The 17,650-nt window shown below is 41.9% G+C and overlaps 1 protein-coding gene across 1 annotated transcript; it reads left to right on the top strand.

Moving 5' to 3' along the window:
- The first annotated feature begins 1,692 nt into the window (after positions 1–1,692).
- rnd3a (Rho family GTPase 3a) lies at positions 1,693–17,338 on the top strand. Its single transcript, XM_084713360.1, has 5 exons — positions 1,693–1,993; positions 3,277–3,364; positions 12,533–12,642; positions 14,585–14,719; positions 14,939–17,338. Exons 1-5 carry the CDS (start codon positions 1,844–1,846, stop codon positions 15,185–15,187), a joined length of 732 nt encoding a protein of 243 aa, XP_084569486.1. The 5' UTR covers positions 1,693–1,843; the 3' UTR covers positions 15,188–17,338.
- Positions 17,339–17,650: the final 312 nt, after the last annotated feature.

The raw sequence follows: 17,650 nt of genomic DNA, 5'->3' as shown, positions 1-17,650 counted from the left end.
CGTAGGGAAATCTAGTTACATTTCACTATTTTCTCTGTGTCTTCTCATAAGAATCTGGATGAAAGCTAATGTCTTTTCTCCGGCTGTGCATGCCACAATAAGTATGTGTATTACTCACAGATAATGAGGGAATCCTCAGTGGAAACTACCAAAGCTGCTCACTGGAAAAAGGTAGCATCTGGTGCTGGTTTCACTGGGTTTATTGGTTTCCATGTGGCGAGTGAGATCCCAAATTTGCATGCTCTTAAAGAAAATCCTCTATGTGTGCAACTCAATCAATACCTGCTCATAATGCTCGGCTAATATGCAGCCTGAGGGCTCATTGTCTGTAAGAATCGAGTGAAAAATGTCTGAAACATAAAGAATGATGATAATAAGGCGTCTTGCTGTGTCACCTCCAGATCAAAACTGACTTCATGCGAATTACAGGAGCTTAAATGGGCCTTTTATTGTGTGCTGGCCCAGCAGAAACATTTGAAGGCACACTTTTTACTGCAAGTGCCACAATTAGCATCAGGGGAATATATTAATTAGTAAATTATTTCTCCCAGTGCGAAGCAGAGCAGCACTTTATTGCCTCAGTAAGAGTGAATTTAAGGAGAGAATATGACTTTTGTAATCAGCAAACATCAGTAAACAAGCTTGAAATGAGTAGGCCTATTTAAATTTGAATTTTATGTAATAAATCTTTTCATGTGTATAAATTCCATGTTTACCTTTATTCTTATATTGTAATATATGTACATAAGATTGGGAAGACACACGTAATTCAAGAACATTGTGAATTTACATCTGTACAGTGTAATTATACATAAATCTACACAATTTTGGGGAGTAATGTATTAGTACAAAATAAGATAAACTTCAGTTTATTCACCAGAGTCACACGGCGGCCATTTTCCTCTGACGTCACACTCATGGCAGGAAACTCAAAGTTGTTGTCAAAATGATAATGTCACATTTCTGCGTTGCAAGTTGCTTAAACATAGGGAATTTGACAAATTATTACCTTTCATCACTTCCCAGTTGATTAACAACTGAAAAGACAACGGACAGTGAAATTCTGGAGGGACATCAGATCATAATTTCAAGGTAAAACAACATTTGATAACCCATTAGCTAGCATTAGTTAGCATTCGAGCACTTCCTAGCTAACAGTACCGTTAGCTGATAGTAATTTATTTCGGGCTGGAAGTAAAACACACTGAATGTAATAAAGTTGTAGGTATCTACACATTTTTATAATTTACATAAAGAATAATATCTAAACAAATTTAGAGGGCTACTGACCAAAATAACGTGCTAATTATTTTATGCTAATTTAACGACATTTAACTTTAGCTTTAGGCAAGTACGAAGTTTAAACTCTGTCGCCATTTTTCATATTTATTTTCCTTTATTTTTGATTCAGTGCTCCACAACTACTTGACCTGAGGCGACAAAAAAGTAAGGTAAGGTTTTACTTCTCTCCTCTGTATACAGTAAAGTTAATTATCTTTTATGTATTTGATATAAAAGTTGTGGTCAGTGGGCGTGTAGTCCAAAGGGGGGCGCCATCATGGAGGACAGGCAGGCTGCTGTGTGTGTGTGTGTGTGTGTGTGTGTGTGTGTGTGTGTGGAGGCTCGCAGGAGGGACGAGCCTCATCCAGACTGCTGCCATTGGCTCCTGCGACGTTATAAATACAGGCAAATGGCATTTACCGGCTCAGAGCAGGCGGAGACACAGGGGGAGGTTGCACGCAGGCAAGTTGGGAGGCACCGCGGACCGCATCTGTCGCTTTACATCTCGACGTTTCACGCAGGATTGGACTCATTTTTTTATACTTAATCCCGACTGAAATCAATGAAGGAGAGACGCTCGTGTCAGAAATTATCTCTGAAATCCGGCATGGATCCCAGTCAGAGTGTGAAGTGCAAGATAGTGGTGGTGGGAGACAGCCAGTGCGGGAAGACTGCCCTGCTTCACGTGTTCGCCAAGGACTGTTTCCCTGAGGTGAGACTCACCCCTGCAGACTGATGGACATGATGCTAATTAACCTGGTTTTATACTTACACAGTGCTGTGATAACCAAACACGTCGTGTTTCTATGGAGAGGGATGTGACAGATGGGTACATGATGAAGGACATATACCTATATGATACATGTATATCAGTATGAGTTGCAGCTGTAATGCTTACAATAATTGCAGGTCTAATTGTGAATGCATGCATGTCTTTGAAGCATTGTTTAAACATTATTTAGTCACACTTTATTCTACAGTACACTAATAAGACATAATAAGCCATACTTTTTGTTAACTTAGACAAAAACTTGTAATAATATGTTCTTTATTAGATGGTTTAGACCCTTATTAGACTTTATAAGAGGATAATTACAGTTACATTACAATAGTACTTAAGTGAAAACTAAAGTGTGTTATTTCCCACTGTTAGACCCCTTATTAGACTTTCTTAGAGGGTAATTTGGGACACATTACAACAGAACTGTAACGTAAACTGAAATGTAAAGAGCCATGTGCCTCTAATTTCCCTCCAAGGACGTTCAATAAGAGTAAAATAAAATACCGTTTAATAAAAACATATTATATCTACTTTTTGTCCCTTGTTGCATCTTATTAGCATACTGTAAAATAAAGTGCTACCCTTCATTTTAGCTCTAATAATGATTGCCAAAGTTACAGAGCAGTCTGGCTGAGTTTAAACGCCACACAAACATGTTGACTATGCGGAATTGGTGTTATGGTGCAACCACAAGCACTTTTAGGCATCTTGGGCATGATGGTACTATTGCCTCATTCAACAGGAAAACCAGTTACCTACAGCTCCCTGCATGCATTATACTCTGTATACTGACTTAAAAGACGCTTAAAGTGAAATTTTAGGGGAGAGTAACAGTGCTGTAGTATTATAGCTGAGTATTAGTAACACTTGTAAATGTAATGCTGCAGTTGCACACAGTTGTAGTATTCCTCTGTTTTCAAGGTTAATTCTTGTCATTTTATCACAGTTACTTGTTAGTTGTCACAATTATGATAATTCATTAATTGGTTTGAGTCATTTTTTAGGAAAAGAAAGTCACAATTCTCTGATAGCAGCTTCTTAAATGTGAATATTTTCTGGTTTCTTCACTCCTTTATGACAGTGAATTGAATATTTTAGGTTGTGGCCAAAAAAAGACATTTGGGAAACACTGATAAATATTTTTCATCATTGTCTGCTAGATTTTAAGCACTTAGTTTCCTATCTAATGTGCCCTCTATCCATATTTCTTGCAGAGCTACGTCCCCACAGTGTTTGAAAACTACACAGCCAGTTTTGAAATCGACACACAGAGGATCGAGCTCAGTTTGTGGGACACCTCAGGTAATTACGCCCTCCATCACCTCTCTTCTTTGTCTGCTTCATGTTTGGTGTCCCTGCCCTGTCTGTGGTGAAATGTCCAAACATGTCCAAACATGCACTTTTTGCAAAAACCCCATGCGACCCCTCTGGACTGCTCTCTTGCTGATTAGAGATGATCAGATAGAGGCTCAATTTAGTTACATCCTCCTAAATTAACATTGCTGCTGAGGTATTTCCCTCAAAATGACTAAATCATGAGATACAAAGAGGCTCAGGCTTGCCTTTTTTGAATAATGAAATTAATCTGTGACCCATTTTAATCAATAAAGCTGGGTTAATCCTTTCTCATAGTCTGGAGTTGCTGCTTTTACAAGCCAGACACGTTTCCTGTCAGATTGTGAAAGCAGCTCACCTTTTACCTACATAGAAATGCTTAGGATTAAACTGTAGCTAAATGTTAACACAGAATTGCATCAAAGTCTTGGACTGGATGTATGAATTCTTCCCAGCTGAGCAAAAAGCTAAAGCAGAAACAGGAAAGGAAAGATAATGACAGGCTGAGTGGATATTCCTACATCTGGAGAACACACTTTGAAATTCTCCCTATTGGGGTTTTGGGAAAGTTTGTTGAGCAACACGTGTACTGACTCTACATTTTTTATCGCCTGTTGGTCGGACTTTGTGTTCAGGGTCCAAACCAGCTGCTGCGTCCCCTGTGTGTGTGCTTAAATGTGTGGTTGAGTGTGTGTAAACAAACCCACTTTCCCATCCATCAATGCCCGAGCAGTGAATAGCACAGCAGTCAGGCGTGAGTGAGGCGTATGTTGCGTGTGTGCGAGCATGTGGTGTGTGTGTGTGTGTGTGTGTGGGTGTGATGGGCGGGGACAAGTCGACAGCCAGCTGTTGCGGGGTCCCTGGCCTGGAATTCCTCAGCGATGTTTGAGTAACTTTCTCGAACGTGAAGAACAGTGTGAAACAAAGAAAACAACATAGCCAGAGTTATAAATTCTGATTTTACACAAATGTAATAACATCTGGATCACATCTGAGCAGCTAAAGCAGCATCTTAACGTTAGATTTTTGCTGTTTTATACTTAAGAGGAAGTGAAAATAAAAGCATCAGCAGATAATCTTCATTTTCAGGCTATAAGCAAGCAACACAAGGAGCTCAAATTTCAAATTCTTCCACCCCTGCAGTACGTGTGTGTTGTAGAAGAAATGAAAGCCAGCCAGAGTGAGAATTTTGTTTTATTGCACTGTGTTGGCCGGCCGCCTGGAGCCATTTTTCTTTTTCTCTCTGCTTCATAAAACAGCAAGGGTGGGGGGACGCAGTTCCTATTAGATCAGTGGGTCTGAGATGAAGCCAGACCCCCTTCAGTCCTCACCCCCACCCAAGACACACACACGCAGGCATGCGCACACACCCAGCGGTGACTGATTGATACAGCTTTCAGCTTGACTGGGCCCTTTGTAGAGACACCCATCGGCCATGGCCAATCCAATCGATCCCTTATCTCCTGAGGTGTGCTGGTGTGTGTGTGTGACCCCAGCATGCACTCGGACAAAGACCAGGACGCAGAGCTGAAGACAAACACCCCCTCCTTTCCTCACAAACACACACCTACACACGCCGTGGTGGTCTTTGTTCTGCAGTGATGAGTGGCTTAATGAGCAGCCTGCTGTGTGTGTTTAAAAGGGAGGGTGATGAGAGTAATTCAGGTCATTAAGGTAAATGCCTGCCAGTTGTATTGCTTTCCATTTGTCCCCCACCCTGCTTGTCTGAGCCAGCTCTGCTTCCCCCGGACTCAGGGTGGGGCCCGTCGGGGCCGAGGCGCAGCAGCCTTTGATGCTTCGCACTTCTTTCACCGGCAGAGGAAGCAGGTTTATGCTGTCTGACTCACTGCCTGCTCATCTAAATGAGCCACAAAGGTGTTTGTGTGAGAGTCAAACTGGAGGATAGGAAGAGACAGAGAAGGTAAACAGAACGACCCCCGTGGCTCAGCGCCTCTGTGCCCGAGGCCTCTTCTCATTTAACTTAGTTGAAAGAGCAAAAAACGCATCTCAGAACCTGTAAGTAGGTAATCTCAGGCAAGGATGCAACTAACGGCAACTTTCATTATTGATGGTTTAGTTCTTAAAATGTCAGAAAATAGCAGAGAAACCCTCTTGACACCTTCCCAGAGCCGATGGTGATGTGTGTTAATTGCTTGTCAAACAGTCCGAAACTCAAAGCTGTCTCTTTTACAGCATATAAAACAGAGAAAAACAGCAAATTAGCACATTAGAGAAGCTGGTACCAGCCAATATTTGTAATTTGTATGATTTGGTGATTCTTAAATAGGGTTGCTTGCTATTTTCAAATTAAACTGTGTACTTCAAACACCCACTATATATTGACCTTGCTATCTCTCTGCCCCTATAGACATGCGAGTTGATTGCATACATGTCTTCCTGTCTCCTAATGCATTTGTCCTATTAAACTGTCAAGCATTATTCTCAGTTAACCTACTCAGATGTTGCTAAGTTACTTGATTAGCTGTTGAATAGCACAATTTGTGTGTCTTGTAACAAACACTTCAATTTAGCAAATGCTGTGCTACAAAACACCTTGAACAGAGAGGATACTCTTTAACTTTGCTGTGAAGAATGCAGGAGGACGCTCATACAATCAGAATCAAGACTCTTTAAGAACTAAAATCCATACAGGACCCTATTGTTAAACCTGCAAAACAGATTTTTTTTTTGGCTACACGGAGGGGGCAGCACCGCAAACTGTACACAACAACACTGACACGCTTATGACTGCTGACTAATGTGTTAGCAAACAGTTTATTTACATCAGCATTTATTTAGGTTCATGTTCTGGCCACATGATAAGTCTATGTCAAGCATTTCTTTTAGCTCTGATTTGGGTCTCCGCCAACCTCTGAGGGGAATAGCTGGCTCTTTGGGTGCTAAATGTTCTGCTGTGAGTACAAGCTAGTTGCTAACGGTAACAACTGATTGTTGCATCTGGAAACATTAAAGTTTCAGGCAAGGAAACAAAAACAATGAGCTGAAAGAGGCTGAAATGATCTCTGTGGATTCATAACTACACGTGACCCCTTTCACTGTCTACACAGTCATCTGACCCATTGTTTATATTAAACATTGATTAAAGCAGCTTTAAAATCGCTGTTCTTTAATTTTCTGTCAATCCACTAATTGTTTCAGCGCTAATCCCAGGCTGGTTTAAACAGATTTTGCACCTTTGCACTGGTGAAATGTTCATAATGTACTTGCAGAGTAGACTGCAGAAAAACAACTTAGTTGTAATTTACTTGAACAAGTTTCCTGAGTTAGGACAAATAAAAGCTTATCAGAAAAACACTGGAACTCTCAGGGATTCTCATATCAAGGACTCCCAAAGAGAGATGCGCGTTAGACCCTGCGGATCTCATTTGATAATATTTATCCTCAGGAACCTTGTGGGAAAGTTCTTGTAGTGTTTTGTTTAGTGCTGAGTTGAATAGCTGCCGACTCTGCACATTAAAAGATGACCCACTTTGAAAAACAGGAAGAAAAGTCAGATAGAGGAGTTTTAAAGGAAGATACATGATGACAGAGTTTGGTTAGAGGATTCCAGATGATCACTTCCTTCTGTAGTTTCTGGAGCATGTTGCATGTGCCGTTTCCCCTGTAATGCTGGACAGCTTAGCTTCGGACTTTTTCATGCCCTCAGTAAGCTCTTTGCTGCTCGCACACACTGCGCCCCCCCTCCATTCCTCTGTCGGCGGCCATTGTTGCGTTGGATCACATTTCTGGGCTCAGCGAATTGGAGCCGCATGTCTGGCATTCCTCAGACTAAAGGTTCCTACTTCCTCCTCCACAAAGACCCCTATTGTACCCAGCAGGCCCAGATCCTTGGCGGAGTGAAAGAGAAGTGGCGTGGTTCACTAAAGCCCTACCTCGTTTCCAAGGGGGAAATTGAATCACACTGGAATTTGCCGACTGGCGAGAGAGCCTTGAGCATGATGCTTGTACAGTCTATGAACTAAAGGGCAGTGGAATTCTGGAAGAGATTAATGGACTTCCTGTCTGCTAATGTCATGGAAGGACTTGCTGTTACACCTGGCATTAGAAGTTATGTCCGGCCTTGACACTGAACACTATCCACCTGCACAACTATGCTGCCTGTCTGAATGTTAGATTTTGTTACCGTTTTTGTGCCACTTGTAAAGTGGAATCTGACGTGATTGACACTTTGTTGTTAATGTGGTTTTTTAGTGTCATTAGCAGGACCTGCGGAGCTCATTTATGTGGATCTTTGTTGAGCATTTTAGTTGGATGTAATATCACGATATCAGTATTTTCCTACACCCTTAATTGTAACGTCTAGTTAAATAACACATCATATTGCCTCAAATACAAACTGTCTTACAGCAATCTTATTGTAATGGTACAGTAACGTATTATATTGTTTATAAAAACATATCTTCTGTTAACATTTTGTGAAACTAACATGTCTTATAGAAGCATATTGTATTATATCATCAGATCATAACGTATTGCATCTTAATATCTTATAATAGTGTAAAATATTGTAAAGTAGTGCATCATGCCTTTTGAAATGGATGGCAGTGTTTGCAGCACCAGATCTCTTGGTAACCACAGCAACTACAGCAGATATTGGTTCAGCTTACTTCAGTTTAAATTGCTCTTTGTCTCCTCTGTTTGTGTTGAATGTGTCTGGCTGGCGAGAGAGGTTATATATTTAAGCTGGATGGTGTAGGATGGCTAGACGTGCCTGTCGCTGTTTGTTGTTTCCACAGGTGTTCCCGAAGGCTTACCGCTTCTCCACACATACACATATGCTCACCACCCCTGAGCTCAGTTCTGCCCAGCTATGTTAGCTATGCAGTAAATCAGCAGGCCTGCAGACCTGTTGCCATACCTCCAGACTGTCAGACGCAGCTGGCTTACCTCAGGACTGTGTGTGTGCTGGTGTGAGATAAAGTAAATTTCCATGTCAGTAAGCCATTTCTGTGAACGCCCGAACATCATGGAATATTTTAGAACAGTATTCCAGACAGGCTACGTCAGGAAATTTCAGGGGGTTATGTTTTTTAGGGAACATCTGGGAATTTGAATAATGAGTCACGTTTCATGAATAGAGCAGTATGTATGTTCCAGCACGAGCCGTTTCATGTGTATTCATTGCATTAAGTGCTTTTCCTCCCAGCTGTTGTGGAAACAAGCCCGAAAAAGGCACATTAGCAAACCAGGAAGGAAGAACGGTTTTTACATCTTGGAAACATTTCTACTTAGTCATGGAAAGTCATTTTGGTTTTTCATCAGGACCACAGTGGAAGTTTGGTATTGTTTCATGTCTCATGTCATTGTGCGCAACAGTATTCATTTGCTGTGAGCAAGACACAGGGGAGGATATGTTCAAGAGAAGGCGAGGGGGCTGGAGAGTGTGTGTCAGTGTGTGTTTAAAGGACAGAGAGGGTGGACAGGGTGTGCGTCTTCCTTCCAGATTTAGAGATCCTGTGGGAGAACAATGACAGGAGCTAATTAGATGACAGCCACCAGGTCTTTGTGTGTGTGTGTGCGTGTGTGCATGTGTGTGTGTTAGCCCTGGGATTTCCTCTTATCTTTCCAGTTGCCAGGAAGATGACCTCAAAGCAGAGTTTAGGCTCAGATGTAGGCCTAATGCAGTTACGACTGTGCTATAAACTGCAGACAAGAGAGCAAACATCTCCCACTAATAGGCTCATGACATTAACAGTAGGGTTAGATTCCGTTCACATTTGAACTAATGCAGTACCTAAAATTTGGTACATTTCATTCCCTGTAGGAGACTAAGAAAGTAAGTTCAAACTTCCTAATATAAAACATTGTTATTTATTTCAAACATCACTTAGCCTTCAGTTTTTCTAGTCCATGGAGGGTTTAGTTACACTGTTTTAAGGCTCTGGATGTGTGCTAATGTTAGCTGCAGCTGCTGCAGGGGACTTATCTTTCAGGCCATGAAAAATGCTGCTCTCTAAAGCTTTTAGATATACTGTTTTTCCATATTTTGTCTTTTTATTTCCATAAATCAAAGCTATTGGTCACCCTTTATGTCTGTCTCTGGGTTTTACAAATATCTAATCAATAAAAAGTATTAAAAAGAGCTGCTAACTTTGAATAAGTGATATTCAATTAGTTTGAATACACAGGGCTCTTTTCCTTTCCTAAAAGTTAATGGTTTTGGACTTAGAAGGTTTCTGCCCGACACTCTCTTACCCAGATGCACACTCAGGTACCTAAATTTGGCACTGATTGATTAAACCTGAATCAGTACTCTGTAGCACCGACACAATTTGGTTGATACCCTTTAAAGTACAGACTTTGGTACCCAAACCTGTGCACACACGCTTCAAAACATCACGTTGAAATTTTGATCCTCTGCGAGTATTACTGCACTTCATTTTCATGTTTACGCTGTGCAGCTTGGAGTAGTTTGCTGAGATGCACCTGGGAGGATTTGCAGCTATAAATACTTTAATCTCCAGGTAAATTCACAGGAATATGTGCCGACACTCAGAGACACTTTGAAAGCAAGACCTCACACACTGCACCCAGCAACTCAGATATGTGTGTTTCATCTCATTGGGTTGGTAAAAACAATCAATTCATTGTTAAATGTCAACCGACTATAGCTTACCCTTTCAGTCGCAGGGTCTTATTTTTCCAGTGATTGGTTCCAGGCTGGGGGACGAAAAAAAAGAAAAACCTTCAAACAATGCAATATGGTCGTGATTGAATGCAAGACAGCCATGAAAAATGGGAAATAAATTCTTGTGGGGGATCCCACATTCCTCCTCGCCTTGTACTTCCTGTGTTGTGTCGATAGCCGCTCAGAGTTTTTTGTTTAGGCGGTGTCACCTATCAGACATCTTTCGAAAAGATCCTCGGGGGAGTGAGTGGAAAAGCAGAGAGTCTTTGGCAGATAACAAGCCTGTTCCCATATGAAACACATTATGTTTAGATCAAGACATTAAAATAATTTATTCCGTGTAGCTCCTGGCATCTATACTTCAGTGACTGTCAGTTTGTGATATAGTAAAAGGCATCAAGACACAAAATGGCTACATCTTGGATGGCCTGTGTGTATCAGCTTTTGGGAAAGTGATACTGTGCAGCCAGAGCACACTATTGTGTCACTGATCTCCTAAAAACATAAAATGTCCTGTCACTACTGCTTACCTTCACCCCATAGTCCCCCATAAAATCAAGGGCTGTTAAACTGTTGCCTGATAGCCTGTTAGCATGTAAACGTGCATTGCAAAATGCAGAATTTCCTCCAGAAAAGTTGTCAGGGGAAAAAAAAAGTCATCACTAGTTTGACAGTAGCTGGTTGGTCCACCTTTAAAGGCCATTTTTTGTAGAGTTGTTACAATACCATAATTTAGATAGATACTAGACAAAAAAGTCCTTGGTGCACACAGTAGAATATTTTTTCTTTTATTAACAACCTGCACACAGAAAAGTGTATCCTTTCGACACTGTATAGAAAGTACTTAAGTATCCGCAACCTTGCTTTATTGTTCCCATTCAAGGCAGCAGTGACCTCTAGATAAGCTCAGATTGTCCCATTTGACCTCGTCCCATACAGCCCCAGCCCTGACACTGGGAGTGCATGATTATGGACATAGATACAGTTCAGATTTCAGTATGCAGCAGTATGAGATTTATTGTGCACACATCAGCCAGTGTCATGCTTTGTTGTGCGAGGCCCGGGCCTGGAAGGAAGCGTGGACTGTTTAAACGGTGTCGTCTCCCATCCAGACTGTTTAGATTAGGATCACTAGCCCCCGGAGTGTGTGTGTGTGTGTGTGTGTGTGTGTGTGTGTGTGTGTTTGCACGTGACAGTGCATTCCTAGCTTTTTTCCACAGTGGTGTTTAGAGAGGACCTCCCAGGGGGACCTTCAGTTCCCAAAAACAAAATTCTCCAGATTTTTTGGCAGCCGGTTGTGTGTGGTCAGCTCTTGCTCGTCATGTGATCTTGACTCACCTTGACATGACGCCACCCTCCCCTCCCCTCCCCTCCCTTCCTCTCCGGAGATGTTTCAGTCTGGTGGAGAGATGGGCGTCTCCCTCACACATGCTTTCAATTTAGAGGAGGGGAGTCATTTCCTCGCTCTGAAGTTCTCCGTTTCTCCAGAGAGGATTTCTTCAACAAGTGATCTTGTCGTAGTCAGCACATTTTTTCTACTGATGCGGCATTATTTGTTTTGCTTGCCTCGTTGCCATGGATTATGGCTATGCTGCAATCATATCATATTAGAATAACTGTCAGAAATGTGTTAGAGTTTAAAGCAATGATTTGACCGTGTTCATGCATTCTTGGAAACATGTTTGAGGTTTTCCGTGGCTGTGCTGCCCTTCACTTCAATGCAGGTATTTCCTTTTAAGTGAAGCTATAACTCAGAATGTTTTCCAGTAGAAAAAAGTTCTTGAATCCAAAACTTTTTTCCTTCCTGATTCGGATTCCAATACCTGAACTGTGTGTATTGGCAGATACTGAGTACTAACCTGATACCAATGCATTAAAAAAAATCAATCCACTGGGTAAAGAGTCCATTTTGTCTTCTGTACAACTCCAGAACAGTTAACTCAAAAAGTCTGCTGTTTTTTTTTCTGCAGATTCCCACAAAAACAAACTAAATCTGGAAATAAAGATTAAACTAGCAGCATCTGTATTCGCGGTTCAGTAACACATTACGCACCATACACGGGGTAATTATAGTACCGCTGATCAGTCAATCAGTCAGTTGCAGTGTTAGCCTTATCTCTGTTAAGACAGCAGCAACTGCTGGAGAAATTCCAACTGGGAAATACACAATCCTCCAAATTATTGTGTCCAATTTTCTTTCTGTAAAGCACTGATGGTGATGTTTTTTCTGGTGTCCCTGGAGCTGGATCCCTGTTTAGAGATCCCAAAATAGTGTTCAACAGCTAACTCGGTCATGAGGAGAGTGGCTGAAGTGTTTTCTGCAGGCTGGTCGTAAATTCACAACAAGGCTGAAGTTCTGTTGTATAAACCTTGGGTGTATATACATTTGTCCATGTCCTTGCGTCACAGCTTTTAAGTCATCAAATCAAATTAAACCTGAATGTTGTGTGAATATGTTTTGAGTTTCTTCTTTTCTTTTGTTTCAGGGTCTCCATACTACGACAACGTGAGGCCCCTCTCCTATCCAGACTCTGACGCCGTCCTCATCTGTTTCGACATCAGCCGTCCTGAAACACTCGACAGCGTACTGAAAAAGGTTTGTTGCTCCTCACTGATTCATTTATTCAAGAAGTGAATCACCAAGCCTTTGATAAGCTCGGGAGAAGTCTTTAGCCTTTAAATTTTCCTCTACTTTGATTTAGTTTGATCTGCTGACTCAGGCCATGTTGCATTTAACTGGATCAAAAGCCTAGAGTCTCCAGTCAAGAGATTTTTTTCTAGCCTCGGTCACATCAGATCTTGTGATGTGAAATTGTAAAGCCGTAGTGTGACTGCAAGGTCCCTGTGTCAAATCCCTGGAGCAGCTGGAAGAGGGAAGTAACACTCTGCACTGACTGACTTAAACTCAGTCTGAGGTGTAGCCACCAGTTGCTCACATGTAGCTGCTATCTGATGACTGTGGTTGTGCAGTTTGACTCCCACATGTCAGAGGGTGTACTGGGCATAAAGCACAATATACAGCATCAGTCATCTGGCTGGTGGAAGACTGCACTGGTACTCGAACTGAGAAAAATGTAAAACCATTGTTCTTCACACCTGGCATGTTCTTTTAGACCAGCCCATTCATTCATTCGACTGTTGAAACAGGTGATTTTGCTAATTCACATCCCAGTATGCAAAGCCCTTCTTGCTACAGGAACCTTTCAGCTCAAACTTACAGAGTACGCCTTTTCGTTGGGTCAGCTCAAGGTCATATCATACTTGTGACCAGGCCAAGATGTCTTTCTCTAAAGAATCGTTTCATGCAGTTCTTTTGGTCTGCATCCCGAGCACAATTTCTGTGTTTAGATAGGCCCAATCAGACTTAGGATGTTAGATGTCAAATTTGCAGTTAAGTCAGATCAAGGTTGGATCATGCTTGTGACCGGACTAGACCAAGACAAATTGTTGCATGCAGTTGTTTTGGTCCACATTGTGAGCATGTTTTCTGTGTTAACATCTGCCCAAACAAATCAAATCAAGTGGGATAAACAAAATGGCCTTAATTTAACTTGGATCCTGGATCCAGGACCCATCAATGCCTCCACCCCAGATACAGCGGGCTCTTTTAGCCAATGCTAATAGTGTCTGTAGTGACACCTCATTTGTCATCAATCCTAAACAGCTACAATTTTAGGAATTTTGAGGTCATGGCCCCAGTAACCCCTCTCATCCATTTATTTGGCCTAAAATGAGTCAAATGTAAACATACTGAGTCCAGACGTTCTGGAAGCAACATGTGTGGCAGCCATGTCGCCACACATGCCACACATGAAATGAAGAAATATGTTAACCAGTCGCTCTGGTCAGTGGGCTGTCTGCTCACATGTTACAATGTGAGTGTGTGCCTGCTGATCAAACTGTGTGTTTACTTATATTAGTCAAGGTCACGTTTCAGACAGTCTGCATTGGAATTAGCACTGGTCCAGGCTTTTGGTCAAGTGGTGTTTGTGCAGACAGAAAGTGATAGACGCACTGTACAAAACAACTTCCTCTTAGGATGTCGATGAACTTGATCCCCTGACCAGCCAGCTAGCCAGCCAGCCAGCCAGCCAGCCAGTCAGCCCTGAGGCACATTAGCCTCAGATTAAAGCCCCTGGAGAAATGCCATTGATCACAGAGCATTTATTGTTGTCAGGGAGGAAACATGGGGATTATTTGTAGTTCCTTTTAAGGGTTCAAAGCGTGAGGGGCTCCAGGAAGTGGCAGCTGTAACCTTTGTGCTGAAAGGATGGGTGACGGGGGGTGGAACTCATGGGATCTTTGTGTCAAGTCACTTAAGCCACCATGCATATTTTAACAAATATTTGAACCCTTTATCGGGTTAAATCATCATTTTCAAACATTAGACTTTGCTTTGTTCGGGAAAATTGATATTCTGCTCATATTATATCTTTTTCTAGCAGTGATGGTAAATAATTTCCCATTTTTGTCACTATTATAAAGAGGAAACATTGTTTTCGCTTGTGATTACAAGGTTTTTTTTTCTTTCTCCACAGTGGAAAGGGGAGATCCAGGAGTTTTGTCCCAACACTAAGATGCTGTTGGTTGGATGTAAGTCAGACCTGCGCACCGACCTGAGCACACTGGTGGAGCTTTCCAACCATAGACAGACACCAGTCTCTTACGACCAGGTATGCAGATTACAAGTGTTTTTAAATGCCAGAAATTTGAATGAAACATGCAATTAGTAGAATAATCACTCATTGTACTCTACATTAAGCCACGTTTAACTGATCCCTAAGAGCCAAAATCCTGTCGTCATTGTTGACGCGAGTACTTACTGTAAAAATGCTTGCTAACCTGAGCCCTTTCTTCCGGCGGTGACCATATTTGACCTCTTCCCTCCTCAGGGCTCCAGCATGGCGAAGCAGATCTCGGCGCCCTACATCGAGTGCTCGGCTCAGCAGTCGGAAAACAGCGTCAGAGACATTTTCCATGTGGCCACGCTGGCTTGCATCAACAAAAACAACAAAAACGTGAAACGCAGTAAGGCCGCCCGTGGGAACAAGAGGATTTCACACATGCCCGGTAGGCCTGACCTGGCGGCGGTGGCCTCGGACCTCCGGAAGGACAAAGCCAAAAGTTGCTCGGTCATGTGACTGATGAGTATGAGGAGGATTAGACTGAGGACAGAGCACAGTGCAAGCAGGAAGCTATGGGGCAACGCTCTTTCCTGCATGCTAAAGACCCCTTATTTGTCTGGAAAGGGGTTTTATAAGCTTCAGTTGATGTACATGTTACTGGAATACTCTGCACCAATGAAAACTAGTAGCGTCCCGATCCATGTGGCCCCCCCGCCCCACCAGATGAGGAAGCTATCTGTCAGCGAGCTACCTGCTCGGGGAAGTGACCCGCTTCCTCTGGGAGGACGAAGCGGACGCGGTCGAGGCTTTCCACACCAACAGGAAATGAGCAGGAGGGGTGATGTCATTAGGAGACGCTCATTTGTAAAGGAAGGGTTTAAGAACATGTGATCGTTTGAATGAGAGCCAAAGCCGGCGATGGGGGGTTTGCTGCCTGGGAAAAAAAAAAGCGAGGAGCTGCTGTTGTTTGTGCTGGATCAAAGACTTCTTGCTCGGAGGGCTTAAAGAACAACTCGTCACTGTGGTGTGGAACTGATTCCCTCTCACCCCTGCTCCTGTAACTGTTAGTCTGCGTGCAGAGGAGATTAGAAGAGGAATTTCTTAGTCCTGACGCTGTGTGTCCCCTGTCTCTGATATGTTGTCGGTATAATGTGAAGTCATTGGTGTGAAACGGCATCTTTTTTTTTTATTTCACTAGCTTCATCCTAATGAGGTTCAACCATGATCATAGGAGCTGAGCGATTCCTCTGGTCACGCCCGAGCTATTTGAGTTTATAACTGCACGTTTGTAACCGTCAGACAGCCATTCTGCGCCCGTTTATTTCACCTCAACAGCTATAGATACATGATGACTCTCTCAAGACAGATTATCATAACTGTTCTCCGCACAGACAGGTTTATGGAGCCCTCTGTATCATGCTGGAGAGCCATAAGTAAAATGTCTCAAAGCTGTTTTCAACCTCTATTATTTGGCCAATGATTCCTTTTTTTTCACCAATTTATGACACTGTTTTGAGATTAGAGTAGCGTATCACATTTTAATGGAGCCTTAATGGGACCAAAAGCTTTAATTGACCAACACTTTGACAAATTTGACTCATTGTATAAAGTGTCCTAACAGGCTGACAGCCAGTTTGAGCTATGAATCATTTTTTCCCTTGCACTTTAGGGAGGGAGTGGAAATGAGAGCAATTAAAGCTAAAGTTTATTACACTCTGAAAACATCAGAGCTGTCTGCTTTACATTTCCCCCCAAAGTGTTCAGACTCTGCTGTTGGGTTAAATCCTCATTAAGGCACGGTCACGCCAGCATTTAAAACAGTGTAAATTCTTTCCAAAGGAGTGGATTCCCTCTCATGTCGAGATCAAATTCAAACAGCATCAAAAAATAAAGTAATTTGTCTCCATCCATAGTTTTTCCAAAGATAAGTCCCATGTCCTGTTTCATTTACTCAGATATGCTCTGTGATTAAAAGATGTTGCTGGAGGACCTGTAAAAGCAACAAATAGTCACATCTTAAGTAAACTAATTTTAGCAAATTGGCTTGCTAGTTAGCTAGCATTTGGCTAACAGTAGTTAACTAAGACGTGATTGTATGTATTGCTTTTGTAGGAAAAGGTTGAAGCTGAACAAGGTACGAAGTTTGCTCAACTTTTACTAGAGCACAGAGCAAAAATGGGCAGGTCTTTGGAAAGATTCAACTTCTAAAACAATGTTTTGTGAAGATGAGCAAAAAGAATTTCGCCGTGCCTCCTTCTGGTTTGACCAGGCCTTGACTAAAATTGGATGATTTTATTCTTCCTGTGGGGCTCCTTTGAAATATGTCAATTGGAATATTAGACTTATTCAGAAACAGTGTTTTTAAATTTGCGGTTTTCCCTCCAACATCAGTGCAATTAAGAATCTGTCTAAATATCAAAAGTATTGATGCACTTTTAATGCAACTTCCCCGTTAGCTTGTTCAAATGCCAGCGCTGTCACATGTGGCGGCTCAGTGGCTCAACTCTTATCTTCAGTTTCTAATCTGTTGTCTCTTCCTCATGTACATTATCATGTTTTCTTGAATGTTGATGTCACCCTCAAATGTCTTTGCCAATGTTGTTGCCGCAATATTTATTGAATTATATATTTTCCCTTTAGAATAAATGCAAATGGAACTGAAGAGAAGCGTGTTTTCTGTTTATTGAGAGAAAACAGGATGTAAAATGGAGAAATGAAGCTACGGTTTTGCAATCTTATAGTTCATAAGTTATCACTTCACCACAACACTCAATTAACCCACACAACTGTCCTCGATTAGAAACAAACGATTGTTGATGGATACAGACAGATTCTCCTGCATGGAAACTAATTTGTGGAAAAACTCTCTTAGGATACACTGAATCTCAATGAGATGCAAATGAAAGGTCCACACTAGTTTAGTGAAAGTGGCTATTTTTGCACACTGCATGTACAAACAGAGTATAAAACACTTTGAAT

Source organism: Lutjanus erythropterus, chromosome 24, assembly GCF_056507025.1.
Source record: "Lutjanus erythropterus isolate fLutEry1 chromosome 24, fLutEry1.hap2, whole genome shotgun sequence".
NCBI lineage: Eukaryota > Metazoa > Chordata > Actinopteri > Lutjaniformes > Lutjanidae > Lutjanus > Lutjanus erythropterus.
Note: the sequence above shows the minus strand (reverse complement) of the source record. Positions and strands in the feature narration are given on the sequence as shown.